This window comes from Lagenorhynchus albirostris, chromosome 2 (assembly GCF_949774975.1).
Source record: "Lagenorhynchus albirostris chromosome 2, mLagAlb1.1, whole genome shotgun sequence".
In the NCBI taxonomy this organism is placed as follows: Eukaryota; Metazoa; Chordata; class Mammalia; order Artiodactyla; family Delphinidae; genus Lagenorhynchus; species Lagenorhynchus albirostris.
In genome coordinates, this window is record NC_083096.1 from 140,644,891 (window position 1) to 140,662,625 (window position 17,735).

At 53.4% G+C, this 17,735-nt stretch overlaps 1 protein-coding gene across 4 annotated transcripts in view; it reads right to left on the bottom strand.

The window, feature by feature from the left end:
* Window positions 1–17,735, bottom strand: part of ACOT11 (acyl-CoA thioesterase 11) — a 71,481-nt gene that overhangs the window by 2,199 nt on the left and 51,547 nt on the right. For 2 of the 4 annotated variants that reach the window (XM_060139964.1, XM_060139963.1), the window contains exons 4-16: window positions 13,460–13,520; window positions 12,595–12,693; window positions 11,992–12,127; window positions 10,391–10,547; window positions 9,068–9,187; window positions 7,491–7,635; window positions 5,982–6,041; window positions 5,113–5,175; window positions 4,695–4,778; window positions 3,532–3,665; window positions 1,449–1,580; window positions 985–1,159; window positions 724–850 (exon numbers count right to left, since the gene is read on the bottom strand). In XM_060139964.1, the coding sequence (XP_059995947.1) occupies window positions 724–850; window positions 985–1,159; window positions 1,449–1,580; window positions 3,532–3,665; window positions 4,695–4,778; window positions 5,113–5,175; window positions 5,982–6,041; window positions 7,491–7,635; window positions 9,068–9,187; window positions 10,391–10,547; window positions 11,992–12,127; window positions 12,595–12,693; window positions 13,460–13,520 (1,493 nt within the window). Of the gene's footprint in view, window positions 1–723; window positions 851–984; window positions 1,187–1,448; window positions 1,581–3,531; window positions 3,666–4,694; window positions 4,779–5,112; window positions 5,176–5,981; window positions 6,042–7,490; window positions 7,636–9,067; window positions 9,188–10,390; window positions 10,548–11,991; window positions 12,128–12,594; window positions 12,694–13,459; window positions 13,521–17,735 lie in introns of those variants that run through there. The other 2 variants (XM_060139962.1, XM_060139965.1) reach the window with 2 other exon arrangements.

A 17,735-nucleotide genomic window follows, 5' to 3' on the forward strand; every position in this document is an offset into this window, starting at 1 on the left:
CGGGTGTGACCTCCTCCACCCCTCACCCCCAGCCCAGGTGCTGACAGCCCTGGCTTCCCTCTGTCACCACACACTACTGTCATCACATGTCTCCCCTGTCAGCCGGGAGGCCCTGGAGGACCGGGGCTGGGTCTGCAGAGCCCAGCACAGAATCCCTTTTTTAAATGAAGGTGCTCTAGGGCCATCTGCAAGTTAGAATAAGCCCAAGGATTGCCCTGAGGAGCTTGTCAGTTTCGATGTGTTCCGTTAGCTAGCACTGTCCAAGTCCCTGCCTGGGGGGAGTCTCAGAGCCACTGTGAGCTGAGGAAGGGGCAGTGGGCATCCCCAGCCCAGCCACTCTCAGCCTTCTCCCCCACGCATTAGTCAACACTGACCGCCCTGCTGAGTTTTGTGGGCGCTGAGAGCCATACAAAGCCTTCCTAGACAATAAGTAAAGGAGGAGATAGAATGTTAGGTCAGAACCCAGGGCCTCTGCCCTCTGTGTCCAGTGCTTTTTCCAAGACCCTGCAGTGGCCTGGGGCTTAGCACAGATCAGGTCTTAATGAAGGCTCATGTTCAGCCCCTGACACTCCTAGGCTCCCCTGAGCTGGAAGAGAGAGACTGCTGGCAGGCAGGGGAGCCTGAGTCGGGAACTGTCTGAGCTGGACGGTGCTGAGTTCTGGACACAAGTGTGGCTTTGGGGTGAATCTGGGTGGGAGGGGGAGAGGAGACACCCAGCCTCACCTTGGTCAACTGATCCCCCTCGTGCCAGAAGCAGAAGCCTGAGCAGATGGTCTCCCCACGCCTGTACTCCGAGGTCTCGAGGTGCGTGGGCAGCGTAACTGACCTCATCGCAATGACATAGGGGTCCCTGGAATGGAGGAAGGGTGTGGAGGGGACACAGGAGAGGGTGAGGGCCTGGTTCCAGAGGCTGAGGCACACAGCCCTGGCTCTGGGCCAAGCTGGAAAGAGGAGACGCCTGTGGGTTAGCAGCTCTGAACTCACCAGGAGCCAGCGTGACTGCACTGTGGACTTTCTGGAAAAGCCCCTCCACTGCAGACACTCAGGAAGCAGTGTTGCTCTTTGGGATTTTTGTGCTTCATCTTTTTGCCTGTCTCTAGCAGAAGTGATGCCGTCTCTCTGGCATCCCCACCATGGCACAGCTGACAGCCTCACCACCCTTCAGCCAACACAGGGCCTTCAGAGGCTGGAGGCCAAGGAGTCAGCCATGTGAGAACTGGCCTGTCTGTGGCCTGGGACAAGGCGCCCTCACTATCCCAGGGACAGAGACCACCCCGCTTTAGAGCATGAGTGACTAGAGGGGCCAGGCATCCCCTTGTCCTCCATTCTGCCCACAGTAAGACCACTGCGGCCAGTAGGAAGCAGAGGGCTGACTCTACGCTGATGTCCCCTCCCTGGGGAGGAAGATGAGCCCTGCCCACCTCCCACCCCAGAAGGCAGGTACGCACCTGTTGTCACAAGGCTTCCGCCGAGAGGCCAGGATCACAAAATCCTGGGGCTTGGGGTCACCACCGAGGGCGGGGCTGATGATGTGGTAGATGGCATCATCCTCGTCCACCTGCTGCACTAGCTCCACGCTCCTGTGCAAAACCCACGGGCGTCACACCAGCTCCTCGTGGGAGAGCAGGTCTGACCCAGGCCCTCCCGTGCTTCAGCTGCCCTGAGCAGATGCTTGGGGTATATTTCACCCCTAACACTGCTCAGCAGGGACCACAGGAGGGCAGAAAAGGCTGTCAAGATAAACACACACACGGGCACACAGACACATACACAAGCAAATGAACACACACACCCGTGGGCACACATGCGCACAGACGCATAGATAGACACCCACCGACGCACACACAAGACTATGGGTGTCTGTCTATGTGCAGATGCACATGCCCTACACAGATGTGTGATGACTTAGGAGCTGTACTGAATATTCAGTGAGCACCCACTGCGTGCCAGACACTGTTCTAAGAGCGTTATGGGTACTATCTCACCTAACCCCACATCAGCCCATGCAGTTGGTACTCTTAGTATCCCCATTTTATAGATGAGGGGGCTGAGACTCAGAGAAATAACTCACCTCCGGCCACAAAGCTAATAAGGAAGCAGGTGTGGGACGTGCTTGGGCTGTTGGGCGCCAGAGCTGTGCCCCTCAGGCCCGGGCACACTGCATGCGTGTGCCCAGGTAGACACACGTAGGCTTACACCAACACGCGCACACACACAAGGACATCCACGCAGAGACACACACAACCACGTCCAGACCCGCCACCTTTTCCCTGCTCTCCCGCCCACTCTGGAAGCTGCCTCAGGAACGGGGCAGCTGTGGGCAGGGTGGAGGAAAGCTGCTAGGGCCTCCCTTCCCCTCAGGACACACCCCCCAATCCCATCAAGCATCAAGATCTGATTGGGCCTTCAAGGCCCACCCCAGCCTGCCTCCTCCAAGAAGCCTTCCTACCACATGCCCAACCCCTTCTCCCCAACATCCACCACCAAATCACCCCTCAGGCTTCCAGGATGGCATGGCCAGCAGGCCTGAGGCAAACCTAGACCAGGGCTTTTTAAAGCAACTCAGCCCTTCTTGCAAAGAAACCTTATGCAGAAAGCCTGTGTGTGAACAGCTACAAGCGGGCCTGCTTTGGTGAAGAGAGATGGGGAAAGGTAGGGGAAGGCCAATTTGTCAAATATCAACTCACCAAATGACCTGCTTACTGAATTTCCAAATGCACAGATCCCCCTTATGGATACACTGAGGAATATAGGCTCCTCTTAATAAGCCATTGGAGAAATGATCAAAGAACCCCCAAAGGAGGGCGTTGGCATAACAGAAAATGACTTGAAAGGGATTTGAAAAAATACCAGTTTCAACTTTAACATTCCCATATTAAACACTGAAATTCTGGCTATTTTCCTAAGCAAAAACTTACATGGAGAGTCAATAAATTTGGGGAACAAGTGCATTTATAGGAATAACATTTATATTCAGGAACTCACTACATTAAAAAATAACATTCCTGTACATTCATGTACATATCCATACGAAGAACTGGCAAACTTGGTAAATTCAGCAAATTGGCCGTTCTCTGAGTTACCATGAGTCTGGGAGGGGTTCCCACCCACCCCCTCCACTTCCAACTACCTCCCCAAGCAGTCCCTGAGCCCCTTCTGGGAAGGCAGAACTCCACAGAACACGCTTTGAAAATCACTGATCTATCCCTGGGTGCAAATCTACAACCCACACCTCAAGTACCCATTTTAAGAGGAGGGAAACTGAGGCCCAGAAAAGACATGACTTGCCATGGTCACAGTTCGTTAGGCCAGGAACAAGACTTAAACCCAGGCCCCCGACTCCAATTCCAGGCTCACTCTCTTCCCTGAGGGTTCAGACTACCCTTGACTCTGATGCTCACCTAACACATAACCAAGTGCCCCACCCCCATCCTCCCTGCTAAAGGCCGGCAGGCGCTGAGCACAGTGGGGGGACGGCTCAGGAGGAGACACCTGAGGGCCCACCTCTGCACCCCACCCCGCTGCCCTCACCGGTAGTGCTTGTCCCATTCGGGCCTCCGACGGAGGTCTGAGAGGAGCAGGAAGGCCTGGGCGGCGTCCACGTTCACCAGCATCTCCATGTGGAAGGAGAGGAACTTGTCCTCCTCTAGAGTGTACAGGCGGACCTGCGTGGGCCAGAGGGCAGCCTCGTTCCTGCGCCTCCTCAGCCTATGCTGGGGACCGGGGCTAGAAGCTCAGGGCTGCCACTGATTGCTGTGTGACTGTGAACAAGCGACTCAACCTCTCTGAGCCTCGGTCGCATTCCCATGAAAATGGGGAGATTCAGCACAAGTGGATAGGAAGGTGTCTGAAGGAGCAGTGACTGTATGCATAAGCACAGGATGGAATGGTACTCACTACGAAATGGAACAAACTCAAACAGGCACTCAACACGAGTGAATGACTTGTGCCAAGAGAAAGAAGTCAGATTGAAAGGTTATATACCGTATGACTCCCCGTATTGGACATTCTCAAAATAGACAAAACTAAAGGGACAGAAAACTGATCCGTGGTTTCCTGGGGCTGGGGGTGGGAAGAGGCTTGACCACCATGGGGAATGAGAGAAACTGGGGGGATTATGGAAATGTTCTGTGTCTTGATTATGGTAGCGATTCTGTAACTTTATGTGTTTTCCAAACTAGTAGCATTATACAGTAAAAAGGGGACATTTTACTACATGTAAATTATACCTCAATTTTTTTAATGTGGAAAAATTTTGTTAGAAGGAGATAAAGAAGCAGGGGACGACACAACAACAGAACGAATCCTCAGAGCCAGGTGCCGTCCAGCCCCCTAAAGTCACAGGCCAAAGTGGCAGAGCTCAAGTCCTCCCTCTGCCCGCGCTTGCCCCAGGCCCCCATCCCAGCAGCGCGTCACTGTAGAAGGAGCAGAGAGAGGGAGGACGCAGCGGGGGAGGATGAAATGGGTGGCAAGAAGGTGGGTGGGCAGGAGAGGATCCGGAGGGGGGACCCCCACTCCAGGCCCTGGCGGGGCAGGTTTGCTTCTCTAACTGGGCTGGTTTCATGGCCTCATCCAGCTCCCTTTAAGGAAACTCCCTTTGACTGGAGTGCTTTGAGAGGGTTTTTGTGTCTCACAGTCAGCCACCTCTGGTGGCTCCGAGGAGGAAGGAAAGCTGGGAGGGTGGGGTCAGCTACCTGGCTGGTCTCTGAGGACAGCACCCAGTTGTCCCTGGCCACGAGCATCTTCAGGGAGGAGACGTTGTTGTAGCTCAGGTACACCTGGACAGAGCACACAGGGAAGCCTCAACTTCCACCTTCCTCGGGGGCTCCGTGCCGGGCTGCGCTGGGGCGGGGAGAGGAAACTGGACGTGAAGGAAGGGGCCCTTGGCTTTGGGAAAGGAGGCCGGGGCTTGGCAGACTCTTCCTCCTCTTGGGGCCCCAGCTCCCTCCTGCCAAGCAAAGGGACACAGGAAAGCCCTGGGCTACCTGTGCCAGTCTTGCGGCAGCAGGTATCCTGTCCCCTCCGGGCCTACCTGCAAACCCGCTCACAAGAGGGGAGGATCGGGGATCCCAACAGGCCTGAGAACGGGCCGCTCAGAGCAGAAGGCCTTACCTGGTTGCTAGGGTCCCAGGGGACAGAGAGGGGCATCTCCGCCTGCTTACAGGACACAATGTACTTCCTGGGAGAGAGGGAAAACAACAACCTTGTTCCCTTGGGAGCCCATCTCTTTCCACAGCCTTCACTGCTGGCTTACTGTGTGCCAGGCCCTGTGCTCAGCCCAACGGCGTGGGAGAGACTCCTGTCTGGCCAGGGAGACTGGATGGGACACAGAAAACAGCAGCTGAGGACATACACACTCAGAGGCGGGGGCGGGCTGGGGGAAAGGTGCAGACCCCCAACACCCTTGCTAAGCGACTTCACCCTATGCCTCAGTGTCCTCAGCTGTAAAATGGGATCAGTGTTCACACCTGCCTCCTCATGGGGTCGTCACAGGGGGAACGGTGCCTGGCACATGGTAAACCCTCCACATATGCACACTTTTCTTATTAACATCGGATGGTGAATCCTGGTGCGTTGACAGCCCTTTCAAGTTTGTGAAGTGCTTTCACAGCAGAGTCATTCACACCTGGATTTGCTTCTTAAGCAATTGCATCTCCTCTCAGAGCCTTTCTTTCTTCATCTGCCAAACGGGCATCAGAGTCAATGGGAGGAACACAAGAAGTAAATTTGGTCACACCTGGCCAGGTTCAAATTCTCATTCTGCCCATCATTCCTATCTGAGTGCCCGCGGCCACCTAATCCCTCTGCCCTCGCCTGTACAAGGGGCCAGTAAGACCACTGTGTCATGAGGCCAAGACCAGAGGCTGCCTGGATGTAAAGGCCCAGCCCAGGGGAAGCACCGAAGAAACACAAGTTCCCAGGGCCAGGGAGCAGACAGGGACGCCCTAGAGCTGTGTCCACTCCCACCACCCGGCCCCCACTTTCCTGTCCAGGCGAATCTTCTTCCTGGCACTGGCCTCTCGGTACCGCCGCTCGCCATCCTGGGGAGAGGAGACAGACTGTGGTGCAGGAGGGACAAACAGCTTGCCCCCGCCCCCATTACTGCCTGCCCCCTTCCCCAAAGGGCCCAAGGAGACCCTCCTTGCAGCCCTAAAGTGAAGTTCAGATCTCACTGGGGCAGCCTGCACAGGACAGTGCCCCGTCGCTGAGCTCCAGCCCCAGCTTCCCCTGAGGCTCCCTGAGTGACTTTGGGAACACCACCTGCCCTCACTGTACCTGCTTCCTCCTCCATAAAAGGGGATCCCCAAAGGGCACTTACAATGCTAAGAACCCACATTTATTGAGTACTTGCTATGGGCAGACATGCTTCTGAAGTGTTTTCCATGCAAAACTGCATCTAAGCATTATGGTAACCCTCTGAGGTTGGCACTAGTACTATCCCCAATTATTTCATTTCATTTCATTTCATTTTATTATTTTAATTGCCTGCACTGTGCGGCTTGCGGGATCTCAGTTCCCCCACCAGGGACTGAACCCGGGCCACGGCAGTGAAAGCCCAGAATCCTAACCACTAGGCCACCAGGGAACTCCCAGTACTATCCCCATTTTACAGAGGAGGAAACTGAGTCACGGAAAGGCTAAGTGGCTCGGCCAAGGTCACAGGGCTAAGGAGTGGGGACAGGAACAGAGCCCCGACGGCCTGAACCCAGAGCCACCCTCTGAACCACTACTTCTAACGTCTCCCGACTCATGAACGTTAAGTGGCAAAAGCCTGAAAGGGCCTCGTGGACTGTCGACAGCCCCACCGCCTGCCAGGCCCCCTGCGCCTCCGGCCACCACCCATCCTGACTGCCCAGCTCTGGAGCGGGGGTCTTCACAGCCCATGCTCAGTCTTGTAAGGTGGGCGGGCTGGGTGGGTGACCTTCCTGGAGAGAAGGGGCAACCTCTCCAAGCCCACTCCCTGGCCCCCCAGAAGCAAGCCCAAGCCGGGCCCAAAGGAGGCACAAGGGAACATCGTTTAGAGCCAGCCTTGAACCCAGGTCCCTGACTCGCATTTCTATGCTTTTTGCTCCCCTGTCACCATGGTCAGAGCAGTCGCCACATACTCAGGCCGGAGCAAGGTCAGTATCTCCCCAACAGCCCTGCGAGGCAGGAACTGCAGATACACCCTCCTTACAGATGGGGAGTGAAAGCTCACAGAGGGCACCCGCTAGAACGTGGCCAAGGTGGGGTTCCAACCCACCTCTGGCCCCAAAGCCAGTGCTCTTACAGCTCTGCAGGCTCATGAATGCCTGTTAACACCCAGCACGTGGTCTGAGTTCTTCCAGGAAGCACAGGGTGCCTTCCTTGCCCAAGGAGCATCCCCGGGGGCGGGTTATACCGGGGCACTCGGGGCTGGCTGGGCCCCAGCAGAAGGACAGAGCTGGGTCCACTCCCCAGTCCTACCACCCTGGGCAGAGAGGGAGGGGGGCTGGTAGTGGGGCACTCACCCCAGGCTGGGGCCGAATCCAGGGCAGCATCTGAGGCTGGTTATCTGCATCGAGGACCACAAAGGTCATGAAGGCGCTGTTGATGTGCCGCCGCTGGGTCTCGGCCTCCTGGCGGTAGGCCTCCACACACACGCCCACCTCCATGCTGAGGGGAAAGGAGGGCTGGTCTCAGCTGCAAAGACCTTCCCGATGCCACCCCCTCCCCAACACGCACGCACACATGCACAGAGGCACACACGTACTCCTGCAGTTCCTCCCACAGCCCAGATCAGAGTCCGATGGGCAGGAAACCCAGAACTGTTCCCTTTCAACAATGTTTACAGAGTGCCCACTACACCCCTGGCCCCGTGCTTGTCACTGGGGTCACAGAAATGAAACCAGTCCAGTCCAGGTCCTCACGGGCTAACAGATAGGGGATGGGGCAACAAACGTCTATATAAAATACGTCACGTAAGCGGCAAAGGGTGATGGAAAGACATAAGAAAGGAGGTGGAGGGGCAGAGGCTAATTTGAGAAAATGTTCATCACACGCCTATTCACCAGCCCTCTAATAGCCGTAGCCATGCCCCTGACGGCTCGGTCGCTGCTGTTTCTGTATCTCCGACTGTCGTTATGAATAATAAAAGAGCAGCCACCTCCATTCCCCCTCACTTAGGAAGGTCTATGATCGCAGAATGTAGACATGATGCAGATGGGGAAATCAAGACCTAGAACAGGGCACTAACTTGCCCAAGGTCACACAACAGTCAGGAAGGAAGAGAACCTGCACTAGGAACCAGGCCTCACAGCTCCTACCTAGTTCAGGGCTTTCCCCCTGCATGACAGTAGAATGTGTGATAGTCAGACTGTGAATAGTAAAATAATAATAATAATTTTAATAATAAGCAGCAGGAATGGCTGATCGTCACTGAACGTTTTCTCTGGCATTCTACCAGTAACCCCTCATTGAATCCTCACAGCTACGAGGTAGTTGTGGTGAGCCCCATTTTACAAGTGAAAGAAATGAGACTCAGAGGGGTTAAGTAACTTGTCCAAAGTCACACAGCTGATAAGCCATGAACCAAATTTGAACCCAGGCAGCCTGGCTCCGGATCCCTTACTTTTAACAACTATGCTATCATTGAAAATGACCAAATCTTTGAAATCACCAAAAAGCTTTCATGGGGGTATCAGGATTCATTCCAAAGGTAAGGGCTCTGGGAACTAACTGCTGTTTTAGGAAAAGGGTAGGAAAGGGTTTGATACACAAGGGAACACTGGCAAGAGGTGGCCCTGTGACCTGAGCATCCACAGTGTGGCAGGACCAGAGACAGGAGCCAGGGAGAGAGACAGAGACACACCAAGCACATGGTGTGACCTGTGACAGCGGCAGGCACAGGGCTCGGGAGGCCAGAGAGGGAACATCAGAGCTGAATCTTGGTGATGGTAAAGGGACCCAGCAGCCAGGCAGAGTTCAGATCTCATAGACCTCGTCTACAGGGGAAACAGTTCCTGCAGTTTTGCAGTAAGGTCCCTTCTTATGTCAGGAAGAGCCCTCAACCCCAAGAGGCCCCATGTCACCCATCCCAGCCCCATACCTGTTCTTGAAAGCGTTGTTCACGATGGCCTTCAGCACCAGACGGTCCCCAACCTGGGACGGGCCCCGGAAGTGGAACATCTCAATAGCCTTCAGTGTAGGGTGGGCATGGCACAGCCGGCTGGAAGAGGCGGGGGTCAGGGGGACAGGACAAAGGACTCCAGTGCTTCAGCCACTGGCTTGGGCCAGCCTTCTCCTGCTGCCCCCGTCCCCAGACCCAGCCCAGAACCACACGTACCACCCTCTGGCCCACCCACTCCCACCCAACCCAGTGACAGCTCTGCCCAGAGGAAGAGAACTAAAGTCCAATATCACAGCTTAGAATACTGAGGTCTACGTGCGTAGCTGGAAAAAAGCTGAATTTGAGGTGACATAGGAAAGGGCAGGGCTCGCGGTAAACCTTTTCCTTCTAACTTTTACACCCTAGCACCTGCTTTTCCTACTATCTGGAAGCCCTCCCCTTACCCAAAGCTACTCGTCATTCAAGGCCCAGATGAAGTACTCCTCCTCCAGAAAGCCTTCCCTGACTATCCACACTCTGACCCTCCTCTGAGATCTTATCACTCTCATAGCCTGGTCTGCCCAAAATAGCATTGCTTATGTACTGCGTCCACAGGTTAAACACAGAGGAGGGGCCATTGGAGCTGGTCTCTAAAGGGTGAGGAAGAATGTGCCTGGCTGAGGAGAACGTGGGTTGGGGAGGGCACTCATGGCAGAGCGAACAGCAAGTACAAAGTCATGGAGGTATGAGAGTGTCAGTTAGTGAATGTCAGTTATCATAACTATAAAAACAAGCCCCGATACTTGGAGCAGAACAAGACCTGGACGGGCACAGAGGTTATAGGAAAAGGAAGTAATTATTTCCACCTCTAGGGAGAAGGAAACAGTGAAAGAGGCTTCATGGAGGAGATGGGCAGGATTTTAGCAGACAAAGAATACTGGAGTTGGCATGGTGGGAAGCCAGCCAGGAGTGAAGGCGGGGGATGGGAGCATGGAGGATTGGAAGGGGAAAGGCAAATGGCTTGATTTGCAAGAAGTGTTAAGATCCAGGAAGCAAAAGCGAGCAGGGCCAGGGCAAGGGGAGGCCCTGGTGCCAGCCGGGGGGCTTGGCATTTCCCATGCCATGATGGGAACCACGGAAGGAATGGTGAGCTCACAGAAAATCATTCCTCTCTGGTTCTCTGGGTCTGAAAGAAGAGCCAAGCTTCTGAAGCCTTGAATGCCAGTACCAAGCTTTCTTGGGGGGGTTTCTCCCGCAGAGAGAGCTGGCCGAGGGAAGGAGGAAGAGAAAGGAGGGGAGGCACAGGCAGGCCACTTCCCTCACCTGGCTGCAATGGTGGCCACGTTCTCCATCCAGGCCATGATCTGGCCCCCGAAAGTATTGCCCTGGTGATTGGCGTGTGGGGGCAGGACCAGCTCCACACTCTCCACTCGGGTCTTCTCGGCTGGCACCATGCGACTACAGTCTCTGCTCTCCAGATCTGACCAGAGAGGCGCAGAGGGAGGGAGGCGGGAAGGTGAGAAAATTCCCAAGGGCAGACCCTCCCCATGCGCAGCCCAGGACCCCCATGCCCACCAGTCCACCCCACACAGATTCTTTTATTTATTCAGCACCAAGGAGGTGCCGTGCATCTCCCATCTCCTGGGGCGGGGGGTGGGGGGAGAGCTCATCAGGGAAGGCCTGTGAAAGAGGTAGCCTTTCACCTGGCTTGCAGGCTGCTCAGAGATGCCACAGGCAGGGAGGAGGGGAGGTTGAAGGCCTGAGCCAAGTTCTGGAGACCAGACAGGCAGGACAGTCACAGGGAGCAACGAGGCTTTGGCTTAGCTGGAGCTGAGGGCAAGTAAAGGGACAGCACCCGATGAGGCTGAGTGGCCAGCCAAGGGCCTGGATGCCAGGCTCAGGCATTTGGACTGACGCTTGGGTGGAAGGGCTGTCAAGACAGGAGGGATCTACAGGGGCTGCAGTGCGATGGATGGTTCCCGTGGGCCTTGACAACTGTAGAAAGAGCTGGGCCTGCCCAGCCACGGCCTCCGGGCCCAGCATAAATAACAGCACACGGAATTCAGAGCACAGCTCACTGCCTTCACTGGTGTTTGCTACTTCTGCCTGCTCCCTCTCCACTCTGGGCAGCTGAACTACCCTTGGTTGGTCCTAAAATTGCCTCCTTTAGGTTTCAAGGATGACTCTGCATTCTGGTGTTCCGGACATCAGTGAACAAATCCAAGGTCACCCCTCTAGGCCTTTGCCCAGCCTGTGCCCTCTGTCAGAAAACCCTGCCTCACCTCTCCACCTGTCAAAATCCTCCCAGTCCAAAGTGGACCTTTGTGTGCTGGTACAGGACATTCTCCAAGATATGCCTTAAGGGGAGAGAAGCAAGATACAGAACAGTATGTACTGTATGTTTACTTTTGGGTAAAAAGAGAGGGCAAACTGGTAGGTAGTGTGCTTAAATATGCAGAGAATACTCTGGAAAGATGCCCCCAAATGACGAACAGTAGCTGCCTCTGGAGGGAGCCTTGGTTCTGGGGTAGAAGAGAGTCTTGCTTTTTACTCTATCTCTATGCCTACACCTATCTCTATCTACCTACCTACCTAGCTACCTATCTGTTTTTTGAAAAGTCCTAGGGTTTCAAGGCCAAGCTCAACACTACCTTCCCAGATACCTTGACTCCTAGAGACCCAAATGCATTTAGCGGATTAAAAGGGTTTTCTGTATGTCCCAGCTCCATCTTCATGGCTCCTGGGAGCTGGGCGAGATGTCCAAACGCTCCCTTTTCCCCAAAGGAACCTTGAGGCAAGAGGGCCATCCAGGCCTGAGGCCACCCATGGGTGGACACCCTCCCTCTGCTCCCTCTGCTCAGTAAGGGCCCAGGACAGAGGGGGCCATGCAGGACATGGGCTGCCCTCCCATGCACGGCGCTCACCATCCTGAATGACGCAGTTGGCCAGGAGGTCCTTGATGGTGTCTGCGTAGACCAGCCGCATTCGCCGGCGCTCGGCTGCCACGCTGTGCTCTGTCTTCTCCTCCTCGGTCCGCAGCGTGATCTGCTTCAGCTTCACCTGTGGCAGGGGGTGAGGTGGGGGGTGCTCAGGACAAGTTTCCTGGAATAGCGTGAGAGCCTGTCCCCCAAACGGCCATCTCACGCCTGGGGCTGCTGGATGGTTACAAGTCTTGCCCCCTCTTTGTCCCCATCTTCCATCTCCCTGTTGACTGATACATCACGTTCATCCTCCAGTGTCCCTGTCCCCATTCTTGGGCAAAGGCACTGTGGATGGGGGGTGTTGACGCAGGACATGGGAGGCAATGGAGAGAACTGGAGGATCCTGGGGTGCGAGGTGCACAGGGAGAGGTGGGGAAAAGCAGAGCGGGGAGGCGCCTGGGGTTCAACCACAGCACGGGGTAGGCCTTCTTCTGGGGATTCCCCGCTGTGCCTCCACCTCTACCCCTCCACCAACCCCCAGAATCACCACGTAGACAGGCGCCCAGGTGGTCCGGCAGCATCGGGTGGTCAGGTGTAGCCACCTACCTTGGAGACCTCCCGGTGGGCCACAAAGGTGGCCAAGGCCTTGCACACGCTCCACTGCTTGTCAGAGCACAGGTCCTCGGAGGCCACCTGGATGCCCACCTGGAGAGGAAGAGCAAGGTGGACGACTGAGGAGGGAGGAAATAGAGCTCACCAACCCGAGGGCCCCCAGGTGGAGACAGCAAGTTCCACCCCAGGCCTGGCCTCTTGTGCTTCTGTGTCACCTACCAAGTCCAGGGGGCTAGAGACCTGGGGTAGGTTCTGATTCTGCCCCTGGCTCCCGGGGACACCTTGAGCAAGTCACTTCCTTTCTCTGGGCCTCAGTTTCCTCATCTGTAAAATGGGAATGATGAGGCCCTCTTCCAGAGCTCACAGAGCCCCGTGCATCCCCAAAGAGTCCTCCCATTAAACCTTTAACAACCCTGCTGCATAGGAATCATGTTCCCATTCTACAATGTGCAGACAGAGGCTGTGGGAGGTAAGCTAATGGACAGAAGTCCAGCGCCCTCCTCCAGACCACTGCCTTCAGGGTCAGGCACAGTGGCTATCTTCCCTGTATTCCTGAGACCACCTGGCTGCTGAAGAGAGGGTCTGAGACTAGGTGTGAAGACCCAGAAGGCTGGAAGTCAAGGCTCACATCGGAATCTACATGGCTTGGTGACCTGGGGCAAATCCCTTCCCCTCCCTAGCCTCAGTTTTCCCTTCTGTATTATGGATATCGGACATTGCCCTAGGATCCCCCCAACCCTGTCAGCTGTTTCAGAACTCTGCTGCCTCAATCGGGGCACTGTGAGTGTGAATGTGAGTGTGCCCGAGCTGGCGGCTGAGAATGAAGAGGAGGTAGAAACCCACCCACCCACCTGCTCACCTCCATACTGGAGTTGAAGGCCCGGTTCACCTTGGCCTTGATATTCACCACTTGTCCAACACTGAGGAGAGAAAAGCAGGAGGTAAGCTTTCCAAGAGGGGACAGAGGGAGAGAACAGGTGTCTCTGCTGAGAGGAACTGGCAGGAGAACATCATGGCATACGGAGCATATTCACATCTACCATGTCACTGAGTCCTCAAAGCAAACCGGCAAGACAGTGTTAGCACCTCATTCTACAGGGGGGGAAGCTGGGGCAAGAGAAGTGGCATGATGTCATTCATCTCCCCCTTTCTCCCGCTTCCCCTTGTCCAATGAATGCTCAAGCTTCTCTTTGCTCTCAGCTCAACACTCCTTCCTAAGGAAAGCTCTCCCTACCCTCCCGGAGCCCCATAAGGTTCACCCTCCTAACACTTCTTCCAACAGATTGACCTCTGTCTCCCCCACAGTCCTTAAGCTCTGCTGGGGCAAGGATCATGTCTGTTTTCTCACCACTGAATCTTCAAGTCCTTGCACATGGCACAAGGTAAGCCATGAATAGTGGCCTACTGAATTAATGAATTCCACAATTATTGAATGCCTACTAAGCACAAGATAACTATAAACACAGGGTAGGAAGGGAAAGAATACCTACTACGTGCCAGGTACTTTGCACGACCCCATTTGAACCTCAGAACAGGTTCGGCAGGTAGGTTTAGGGGGGACTGAGTATCAGAGAGGGTAAGCCATTTGCCTACGGTCACCCAGCTAAAGATGGACAGAGCCAGGATTCTAGACTGATTCTACTGAGCACCCTAGCCCTGCTCTTTCCAGCTGCAACTGTCCCTCTGGAATGACTCCCAGGTCCAGATGAACATCAGAATCCCTGAGCGAGCCACTTTGCTGCCCTGTGCTGACTTTTATTATTATTATTATTTATTTATTTATTTTTGGCTGCGTTGGGTCTTCATTGCAGCGCGCAGGCTTTCTCTAGTTGCGTCCAGCGGGGCTACTACGCGTCGTTGTGGTGCACGGGCTTCTTCTTATAGTGGCTTCTCTTTGTTGTGGAGCACGGGCTCTAGGCATGTGGGCTTCAATAGTTGTGGCACACGGGCTTAGTTGCTCCGTGGCATGTGGGATCTTCCCGGACCAGGGCTCAAACCCGTGTCCCCTGCATTGGCAGGCAGATTCTTAACCACTGCGCCATCAGGGAAGCCCTGACTTGTTCATTTCTGTTATTATTTTTAGTAGTTCTAATAGTCAGGTAGGGGACTATCACTTTTAGGAGATGCATGCTGACATATGGAGGGATGAAGTGTCATGATGTCTGCAACTTACTTTCAAATAGTTCACACAACAGTGATACTGTGGATTCCGTTCCAGACCATGGCAGTAAAGCAAATATCGCAATAAAGCGAGTCACACAATTTTTTTGGTTTCCTGGTGCATATAAAAGATATGTTTACACTATACTGTAGTGTATTAAGTATGCAATTGAAATATGTCTAAAAAGCAATATACATACCTTAATTTAAAAATACCTTCTTGGGACTTCCCTGGTAGCACAGTGGTTAAGAATCCACCTGCCAATTGAGGGGACACAGGTTCGAGCCCTGTTCTGGGAAGATTCCACATGCCACGTAGCAACTAAGCCTGTGCGTCACAACTACTGAGCCTGTGCCCTAGAGCCCGTGAGCCACAACTACTGAGCCCGCATGCCACAGCTACTGAACCCCGTGTGCCTAGAGCCCGTGCTCCACAACAAGAGAAGCCACCGCAATGAGAAGCCTGCGCACCACAACAAAGAGTAGCCCCTGCTCGTGCAACTAGAGAAAGCCTGCGTGCAGCAATGAAGCCCCAATGCAGCCAAAAAAAAATAATAAATAAACTTATTAAAAAAAAAAACTTTCTTGCTAAAAAATGCTAACCATCATCTGAGCCTTCAGCCAGTTGTAATCTTTTTGCAACAGTAACATCAAAGATCACTGATCACAGATCACCATAAAAATATAATAATAATGAAAAAGTCTGAAATATTGCAAAAATTACCAAAATGTGACACAGAGACACTAAATGAGCCAATGTCGTTGGAAAAATGAGGTCAATAGATTTGCCTGATGCAGGATTGCCACAAACCTTCAATTTGTAAAAAAATGCAATATCTGCAAAGTGCAATAAAATGAGGTATGCTTGTATTTATCCACATACAGATAAAGCAAATTTAGCAAAGTGTTCATTATTAACTCTCAGTAGGGATGATCACAGCACTATTCAACTTTCTATAATTTTGAAAGTTTTCATAATAAAAAAGTAGAAAAAAAAAAAACTTCCCTCATCCCCCAAGTAAAAATAAGTCTATTTTTTTCAGTACTAAAAAAAAGAGAAAGAAGTGTATGACCCTTCCCCTTCCTCCTCCTCCCCTCCCCCTCTCTAGCCCCCCCCCCGCCTCAAACCCAAGCAGTAACCCATTTGGACTCCCAAGCTTCTCTTCCTTCCTGACTGTCCTCCATCTCACAGCTCAGGCCAAAACTGGCTCCATCCCCAGGGTCAGTGCCCAGCCTCCTTGGGGCCCCCTTCAGGCTGCTGATTTCCCAACACCCCTCCAGAGGCAGCTCCAACAAACAAATGTGACCCCTGTTCAAGCCCTTCCCCAAGACCAATTTACTAGCAGGGGACAGAGGAACATGTTAAATGACACCACAGTGATGCTAACAGCAAAACCCAGATGATGAAGAACTCTAGAGAACAAATAACCAGGTTTCTTCAACAAATAAACTTTGGGCTTCCCTGGTGGCGCAGTGGTTAAGAATCCACCTGCCAGTGCAGGGGACACGGGTTTGAGCCTTGGTCCGGGAAGATCCCACATGCCATGAAGCAACTAAGCCCGTGGGCCACAACTACTGAGCTTGTGCTCTAGAGCCCGTGAACCACAACTACTGAAGCCCACACACCTAGAGTCCGTGCTCAGCAACAAAGAGAAGCCACCACAATGAGAAGCCCACGCACCACAACAAAGAGTAGCCCCCACTTGCCGCAACTAGAGAAAGCCGGCGCGTAGCAATGAAGAGCCAACGCAGACAAAAATAAACAAATGAATCTATTTATTTAAAAAAACAAACAAACAAACTTCAAGAGAAGACAGATAGAGAGGGAGAGGAAGCGGGGAGGAGAGGGTAGTTGGAGAGGGTGTTGTGGGGAGATGTAGGACCTAAGGGTTAAAAAAAAGACTTAAGAGGGGGCTTCCCTGGTGGCGCAGTGGCTGAGAGTCCGCCTGCCGATGCAGGGGACACGGGTTCCTGCCCCGGTCCGGGAAGATCCCACATGCCGCGGGGCGGCTGGGCCCGTGAGCCATGGCCACTGAGCCTGCGCGTCGGGAGCCTGTGCTCCGCAATGGGAGCGGCCCGCGTACCGCAAAAAAAAAAAAAAAAAAGACTTAAGAGGGAAGTCCCTGGTGGTCCAGTGGTTAGGACTCGGCACTTTCATTGCCAGGGCCTGGGTTCAATCCCTGGGCGGGGATCTAAGATCCTGCAAGGCATGGCCAAAAAAAAAAAAAAAAAACATTTAAGAGACCTAGCAACCAATCGCAACCTGATTTGCATCCTGACTTGAGCAACAAAAATAACTGTAAAGCAAAACAAAATTAAAAAACAAATTCATGAGACATTGTGGGCAACTGAATGCTGACTGGATATTTGATGTTAGTGAGAAACTGTTCATTTTCTTTAGGTGTGGTAGTGGTATTGAAATTATGTTTTAAAAAGTTCTTATCCATTAGAGATACATTTTGTGATATTTTAAATTTTTTTTAGAATTTTAATTAAATTAATTTATTTGTTATGTTTTGGCTACGTTGGGTCTTCGTTGTGGCGTGTGGGCTTTCTCTAGTTGCAGTGAACAGGGGTTACTCTTGGTTGTGGCACGCAGGCTTCTCACTGCAGTGGTTCCTCTTGTTGTGGAGCGCAGGCTCTAGGTGTGCAGGCTTCATTAGTCGTGGCACGCAGGCTCAGTAGTTGTGGCACACAGGTTCTAGAGCGCAGGTTCAGTAGTTGTGGCGCACGGGCTTAGTTGCTCCGCGGCATGTGGGATTTTCTCAGACCAGGGCTCAAACGCGTGTCCCCTGCATTGGCAGGAGGATTCTTAACCACTGCGCCACAAGGGAAGTCCTTTGAGATATTTTTAAATGGCAAAAGCAAAAACAAACAAAAAAACCTTCCCCAGCTTTCCTCAGGTATGGCCAGGCCTTTCCTGGCCACCAATCATGCTCCAGGCCTCTCCCCAGCTTACCCTCCTTCCCAGGATC